Source organism: Egretta garzetta, unplaced genomic scaffold, assembly GCF_000687185.1.
Source record: "Egretta garzetta isolate BGI_Z169 unplaced genomic scaffold, ASM68718v1 scaffold638, whole genome shotgun sequence".
Classification (NCBI taxonomy): domain Eukaryota; kingdom Metazoa; phylum Chordata; class Aves; order Pelecaniformes; family Ardeidae; genus Egretta; species Egretta garzetta.
The window spans coordinates 1,082,854-1,091,321 of NW_009260676.1; the positions used below are offsets into that span (position 1 = coordinate 1,082,854).

Consider the following 8,468-nt stretch of genomic DNA (forward strand, 5'->3'; position numbering starts at 1 on the left):
TTTTTTTTTTTTTTTTTGCACCGTGTTTGATGAAAGACATTTGGCAAATTGGCAGTGGTACCCTGTACATTGCAATTTGTCCTCAGCATTAGGAATCTGAGCATGAAATGAGAGGGCAGGCTACAGGGTAAAGGGGAAAAAAAAAAAAAAACTAACCCAGAGCCAGAGCTAACCAGCACGTGAATAGTCATTCCAGGAGACAAATGTGCAGTTCTGCCCATTAAAATAAAATTTAGAAAAAGCCCAACAAATACGAAATTCTTCTCATTAAACAAAATTTTAAAATCCCAACAATTGGAGCAGTCTCTTACGGATTTTGAAGGATGGGCTGGAAAGGTGTGCTCAGCTGAGGAGTGTTCAGCATCTTGGCTTTCAGACAATTTCCTCCTCCATTACAGGCAAGGTATTGCGCAGGGCTCATGCTGTGGGCTTCATGCTCTTTAGGTGAGATCTTGGGTTTCTTTGTTTTCATGTGCTTGTGCTGTTATGAAGAGGCAGATGGTTGCTCTCCCCTGTCAGTAGGCTCAGCAGCAGTCGTGAACTCTCCAAGAGATAATGTTTGAGGGTTTGGAGCAGTTTTTCATGGTCAGTTCCAGACACCTTAAAGGAAACCATTCTTCTCCAGAAATTATTCAGTGCCCACACCGTGAAAATTAAAGCCCTTCAAGACAGCTAACCAAGAGCGGAGGCATCTCCATGTGCATAGGGTTTAGAAGCAACTAAAGGCAGAGCAGGACTATTAAGAGGTTTTGAAAAAACAGGAGAGGTACCTAACAGGTAATGTAAACACAGAGCACCAAAACCACCAAAGCTTTATTTCTTATGGATTTATCTCATGGTCTTTGACTGTGGTGGGCAAGAAGACTGGACTGAATGGTTGGATGCGGCTGGGACGTTGATGGAGCCTCTCTGGATCTGACTTACTGCAGCCCTTGGTTGAACTAGGGTGTTCATAAGGTGTCCTCTGCAATATTTGTCCTCTGCAAGTCCTTTAAAAAAAAAACCACAAACAAAAAAACCAAAAAACCTGTAGGGATTCAGTTATTGTTGGGGTCTCCATTTTTTTTTGTTGATTTGGTCAAAAAATGGCCAATGCTTTCAGTAGGTGGGATGCACAGACTCGGGCACGCACTCACAGAGCATGACTGCAAAAACTGGATGTTTATAGAAGCTGAGGCTTAAAAGTAAGAAGAGATGAACACTGGCTAATTTAAGATTTTTGTATGGAAGCTGTTTTCCTTTATAGCACAGAAGTTCTGCTCTGTGCTGGCCTTGCAGAGAAACAGCACCCCGTTATAGCAGTTATGGGCGTTATGCCAAGTGGGACAATGTTGTGGCCACCACCTTGCCTAATGTGCCCCATAATTTTTGTGACTGCAACTCTATGTTTGCTTTTTTTCTTTTTTTTTTCCTTTTTTATTTTCCCTTGGCAATGTATGTTGTTTGTATATTTTGGGTTTCCAGTGAGGGCAGAAAGCCGAAGCAGTATTCACCGTGACGGGTTCTGTGCCATCTTCTGTTGCAGATGTCAGCTATAGAAAACATGGCCGAAAAGCTGGAGAGCTTTAGTGCCCTGAAACCGGAGGCCAACGAGCTGATCCAGTCAGTGCCGTCCATGTTCAACTTCCGTGCACCGCCAAGCACCCTGCCCGAAACCCTGCTGCGGAAGGGCAAGGAACGCTACACCTGCAGGTAGCCCCAAACCCACCCCAGGGTGCCCTCCCAGGCTCCCCAAATCCCCCCGGCTCGGACAGCTTCCAATGAAACACAGGAAGCGTTTTGCTTTGGGGTTCTTATTTATTAAATTACTGATGTTATGAAACAAAGAGTTTGCCCTCTATCATACTGGTTTGATAAATGAGGTGGAAACTATTATATAAACAACTCTTTTTTTTCCAAATTTTCTCATCACTTCCCATATGCACAAGCGGGTTTTCATTATTGATTTTTTTGATCATAAACTACAGGCGTGTTTTTTCTCAGGCTTCTGGTTTTAATATCCAAAGGGATCAGTGATAAAATACATGACTTATTAGGACTTATGTGTACAGACTTAAAAAAAAAATCCAATGAAGATAGTCATTGTGCGTGCAACCAAAATGAATGGGAGCTTTGTCGAGGAGCGCAGAATTAGCTGTGTAGTTTGAAGGCTTATACATCACATTGTGAAAAAATAAATGGGATGTTAAAAGTGAAGGGATGCAATCTTCAAAGTCGTCACGTGGAGCAGCCACCACCCTCATTCACTTAGGAGCGTGCTGTGTGTGCACTGTCCCTGTGCAAAAATGGGCTGAGTGTTATTAATAGAATGTCATTAATAGGGCCTATTATAAACTGAATATTAATATGTTACTGAAATGAGGGGGGAGGGCTCACGATATTATTATTTTTTTGCCATTATTGTTCCTGTGGCGTATTATTGAGTTTGGAGAATGGTTTTTAAATTGCGTTATTTTGGTCTCCATATCATCTCCAGAATGTGCAGGCGTTTGATGCTGGCATATCGGTTTATCTAATCTTTTTGAAAACATGTCACCTTCTTTCAAGACATGTTGTTATAGAAACCTACCTTGATGGATTAGGTCTTTGAGTCTTGTCTGCTCTGATCCTATTCAATGCACAGAATGATGTCACGTTTGCTGACACGTAGAATTGGTTGAAAGGTTTGAAATTTGCTTACATGGAGGCAGAAATCCAAGGCTTTAATAACAGATTCTCTTGGTTCCAAATCTGAATGTGAATCACCTTAGCGAACTTAGAAATTTTGGGTGATCTTTAAAATGGGTATGTTTTCATATATCCCTTGCTTATGCACAAGAAAAGGTTGTTGGTGCCAGGAATTCCAGCCGCATTCTTGTGTGTGTGTCTCAAATCACTTATATTTGCTGGAATGATTTTATTGAAGCGTCATTACGCCAAAGCAATGCCAATAGTACCATATATTAATGATTCAATTTGGGCTATGCGTCTGGGGCAGCTCAGACTGGGATGAAGCCACTGAAGGTTGCGTTGTCTTATCAAACCTTTTCTTATCGCAGATACTGCGGCAAGATTTTCCCGAGATCTGCAAACCTAACACGCCACCTGAGGACTCACACTGGAGAGCAGCCCTATAGGTACCGCGGCCCCTTACCCCCGTGTCCATGGTGTGGCCAAGTGAATAAAGCAAGGCAATGAGCGCTCAGCAGCCTTGCTGGGCCAGCTCCGGCGCTCGCTCCTTGGCGTTGGTGACCCACCATTGCGTTTTGGTCTCAAACAGGGCTTTTTGCACTTGATGCTGATATTCAGCGTCGGAGCTGCGGAGATGGGGAAAGGTTTTGGTCCTAATTACTGAAATTCTTTTGGCTTAGGCAGCCACCCAGGCACCATCTGCAAGTCCTACCTTTGCCTCGCGGGATAGCTGGCACTTCTGAACCAGCATGGTTGAAGTGATTTTCAACAGGGCTCATGGTCATATTCTCCCTTGCATAAATCATTTTATTGTAAGAGCTCTGTGGTGTTATTTGCAGCCTAAGTTTGGGTGTTTCATCAATCATCTGATTTCTGAAAGGTCCCGGTTGCAAAGGCGTTACTATATTTATTTGTTTCCTGCCTAATCTGGCTCCTTTCTGAGGTCTGCTTAACCAAAAACCCATGTGGGCGTACTCTCTTGTTGATAAGAATATGCATGTGATACTGCATCCAGGACAGTCACATGCAGAAATGTGTATGGAAGCTTCACCTTATGGAAAATGAAAGACTAATTTAAATCAACTGGAAGGAAGCCAGTTCGGATTCCAGTAAAACAAATGCACCAATTTCTGTGTTTTATGAGCTGTAAAGAGCAGAGTAAGCTCATTGTTTGTGAGGAAACAATGTTTTTTGCCTCTAGTCTCTTTGGGAAATGAGATTCACATCTAATTTTGTTGAAGAAAGGTCTTGATGCATGTTATGCTCATCCACTACATAAAAGCCACGAGCAATTAGTAGCATAATGAACGATTTCAGCACTAAAAAAAAAAAAAAAAAAAAAAAATTGACATCATTGACAAGTGTAAGAGAAGCACGGGAGAAGTAAAAGATTGAAAAACTAAAGTGGCGAAGACTGTTGGCTGGTCGCCAGCTAGAGAATTTGGAATAGTTATAGTATGACTTAGTAATGGCTTAAAGAGCAATACAGTAAAGGCTTTAGGGACTCCAAATCGCTACAGAGTATGAAAATTGATGCCTCTGGTACCAGAGTGATAGACTAAACTACTCACATTGGCACAGTATTAAAGGTTGGGATTGTTTATTGCTGGTTTTTGCAAGATAACCAAATTTCCTCTGGGATTAGCAATCGAGCAGGCTAATTCCTCAAGAAAAGATTTAATCACACAGTATAATTTAGAATAGGAAAAGAAATAGCCCTTTTTACCTTATTTGAACATTAGAAGAGATCGGTTTCATGTTTTTTCCAGAAGTGTTTAATTGTATTGTATTGGCAGCACATGAAACAATGGAGTTATTGCTCTACTGTTTTCAAACTTCCCAACTTTGCGTGCAACAGTTTTAAAAACATGGGAGTCAGTTACCCCAGCTAATTTGATGCCATTACCTCTGAAATATTATGCTTATTCCTAAAGGTGATATTTCAAATGTAAAGCCTAATGTGAATTAAAGCTAAAAAACCCACCGTACAAGTGACATCTCCATTCCAAGAGCACAGCTCTCCTGTTATTCAGCCTTCTTTCAGGGAGGGGTTTGCCTCAATAGGGACCAAGGAACAGCAGTCGGGTGCTTAGGCTGAGCCCGGAGGGTGCATCATGTCTCTTAGGACAAATCTTACATTTCCAGTTACTAACAAACCCTTTTCTACCCACCTTTTTTTTTGTTTTTTTTAGATGCAAATACTGTGACAGGTCCTTCAGCATATCATCTAACCTGCAGAGACACGTCCGTAACATCCACAATAAAGAGAAGCCATTCAAGTGTCACTTGTGTGACAGGTGTTTTGGTCAACAAACCAATCTTGACAGACATCTAAAAAAGCATGAGAACGGGAACATGTCTGGTATGTATGCCTTTTCCCTCCCCAGCGTGCCCCACGTACCGCCAGCGTTCATACGCAGGGACCTCACGTTCACTTCCAATATTACTGACTGTCGGTAGGCGCGCGTCGCTCTGCGCCGTCTGCTCCGATGAGTGGGTTCTGAGGAAATATGTAAGTGCCTAAGCCCTGCTGACATTTAAAGTGCTTTGAAAATCCCAGCATAAACTCTACCCTTGTATAACTTAATACCGCTGGATGATGTCTTTTCTTTTGGTTTTAATTAAGCCAACTGTCGCATTTTGAGAACAGACTGGGAAAATTGGTTTAATCCCATCTCCGCAATCACTTGGCTCTCAATAGGAGTCCTAGATTTAGAGTCTCAGGGGGCACTCTAAAAGATTTTCTTGGCACCCTCTAAAATATTCCCACTGTCAGGAGCTGAAAAGCGCTAGCTATTACGGAGGTAATGGTGCCTCCCAAGCCCCAGAGCAAATCGGTCACCACACAGCAGCAGCAAAGGCAGCGGCAGGTAGTGGAGATCATCGGTCTGGTTTAGGTATCTGCAGGGTTTAATAAAAACTCTGCAGTCTTTTCAGTCTACGTTTTGCTCCACTGGAAATAACCAGGTACCTGCAGGGAATGCAGAGCTGTCTTTCCCCCGATGCACGGAGAAAGACGTCTGTCACTGGTCTCAGTGCTAATGAACCTGGTTGATTATGTCAATGGCTGCTCCATATTTTAAGCCAATCTGCATAATTAGTAGCTAACATGAAGTTCCATTTGCTAGCTCAGCCATTGGTCTAACACAGTTATTGACTGACAGTCTTGGAGTCGCAAGGGAACAGGAGGGAGACGTTGAATTAGATACTTGGCAAAAGCAATTATAAACCATGGAAATGGCACCCAGCATGCAAGCAGTCATTTTGGCTGGAAACCACCTTCACCCATGGATAATGATACTTCCCTTCTAATTACTGGTTTTGCAGCTGATGGATCACTATGACCACCTTTTCTGGGTCTCACCCGTTGTAGCCATCGTTTCAATTTCAATTTGATTTAAATGATTATTAAATATAGAAAATATAAAGGAGCAGCAACAGAAGTCCTCTATTTTGCTTTAAGGTACTGCAACATCTTCACCTCACTCAGAACTGGAAAGCACAGGGGCAATCCTAGATGACAAGGAAGACTCTTACTTCACAGAAATTAGGAATTTTATTGGAAACAGCAACCACAACAATCAATCCCCCCGAAACTCAGAGGAAAGGTAAGTTGCGACTGCTCTGCCTTCGAAAGGTGCCACTCTTTCTTTTGCAGATTAAACCTGATTTTTCACTTTTGATGGGTTATTTTAGCAATCTGGTTGCTTCAGCATTCACCTCAGTGTCTTACGAAAAGAAACGTGTTCGTTCCCTCGCCGCTGTGCATGAGCATATTCCCAGCGGCAGACGCTGGACAGAAGGTTAATCTAGGAACACATTTCTACGTGTATCAGGAGCTCTGGGTTTCAAGTTCCCATCGTTGATATAAGCCCGTTGGAAAATTCCCTCATTTTACATTCACAGCAGAACAGGTGAATTCGACATCCTGTGGCTAAATGTAGAGAGCCTTATGATTTAAATGCAATTTAAATGTGTAATTAATAAAGTAGACTACGCTCAATTCTTGGATCGAATGAAAGATTCTAACTCAAAGTCCTTTCCCGTAAGTAACTCAATCCCAAGAAAGATGCTGACTAGCAAAAAGCCTGCAAGGCCATGGGTGGGCGTTGGTTGCCCGCGGTGCTCTAGCACGTGAGAGACTTTTTCCTACTAAGATTTATTAAGTATATGAGTGTTTCCATTCTTCTGAACTAATGGGAGAGAGACCACTCATTCTAAATATTTTCAGATAATAAAAACAGAGCGAGGCAGAAAAGGCTGTCGCGTGGATAGGCGCCTCAGCTATGCATAGTTCTTTGAGATTGGGTTTGCATTGTGCATTATTTGCGCTTTTGAATTGGCATTGCTTTATCAGCATCAAAAATTTCCTGACCGCTGGTGACAAACTTCACTGTCTTCTCCATTTCCAGCTGCCTTTGTGAAGGGATGAAAATGGTGGACATACATAACACAATTTCCACAAGAGTATTGGATTAAGTGATTACATGCATATTCAAATTTCATTCCATCTTGATTGGCAATGAGGGCTTGGGATTTTTTCTTTGCACATCTGGTCTCAACATGTCCTCCGACAGGAAGTCAGCAAAGTGAAAAGGTTGCTGGGTTGTGCAGTGTTTCCTTTCTAAATTTGGCACTTCAGACTGCTCTTGATGGATATTTTATCCCTGGCAAATTGCTGCATTTGAAAGCATAATTAGAGAATCTGTTTTCTTAATCACATGGCTTTTGTTACTTTGGTTGTAGTCCATCTCCCTTTCATTTCTAGCAGCCTCAATTGAGCATAACAAGCAAGTTGGCAGCCCAAACTGTGCGCAACAATTTCTTATTTCTGCCTATTTAAGTAAAAGATGATAAAGAGAGATTGCTTGATTATCTAAGAGGGAGGGGTGGCTGCTTCAGCTCTCCTGACTCTGCACAGCCTCAGATTTTATGATACTGTAATATAAACAGACCATTCCCTAGCTTTTTTTGAGTGCGATACTGAACTCGTGACAATCAGCTGGAATTTGCTCAGAAAATGGATGAAACTATTATTTTTAGGAAAATGACGCTATTGTTGTATAAGGCACTGGCTTTCACGTGCGTGTGCTCCGTACAAAAGTATATCTGTGACAACAGCAAGTCAAAGGCTAAATACCAAATAGGCTGCTAGGGCTCATCCTTATCTTGCTCCAACTTTCGGTGTGTTCCATATTGTCCCACACAGTTTGAAGCACGCGGAGTCTAAAGCAAACTGCGGGCGGACAATAAGGTTTCCATTTTTATAACTGTATTCCTGGAAGAGTAAGGACCTTTTGCACAATGAGAACAATAGATGAATCAGGGCCCCCGTGCTACATAACCCAGCGGAGCAGATACGCTGGTAGTGCGGATCCGCGCGGCTCCACCGAGGTCGGCCCTTCTACACTGCTAGTACCTCTGGCCACGCGTTTGTCAACGTGGTGGCGGTGCCGAATTTCTTTAGCTCTCGTTTGATGGGGCGGACACGATGCAGCTGTGGATGCTCAGAATCCTGCAGGGATGAGGCTGTTAGCAAACGAGTCCCTGCTTCAGCGTGGATATGACGTCCTTGATAAAATCCCGCAGGAAGTAGTTAAGAGAGGTCATTGTCTGAAAGCAAAAGAGAACTTAATAACAGCGAGTAGACCAAATCGTTTTCCATGTGTGTATTGCTATAATTACTCATTTAATAAGAGTAAATGCACTTAAAATGCTGTAAGACCTTTCTTTTCATTACTTCTTACCCTTCAAATCAGTCAATAATGTAGTTCAGCATGGAGGCAGTATTGCAGACC

At 42.5% G+C, this 8,468-nt stretch overlaps 1 protein-coding gene across 5 annotated transcripts in view; it reads left to right on the forward strand.

The window, feature by feature from the left end:
* MECOM (MDS1 and EVI1 complex locus) overlaps positions 1-8,468 on the forward strand; it is a 200,063-nt gene that overhangs the window by 188,729 nt on the left and 2,866 nt on the right. For all 5 annotated transcript variants that reach the window (XM_009645775.2, XM_009645776.2, XM_009645777.2 and 2 more), the window contains 4 exons: positions 1,526-1,692; positions 3,039-3,116; positions 4,863-5,032; positions 6,134-6,278. In XM_009645775.2, the coding sequence (XP_009644070.1) occupies positions 1,526-1,692; positions 3,039-3,116; positions 4,863-5,032; positions 6,134-6,278 (560 nt within the window). The remainder of the gene's footprint in view (positions 1-1,525; positions 1,693-3,038; positions 3,117-4,862; positions 5,033-6,133; positions 6,279-8,468) is intronic.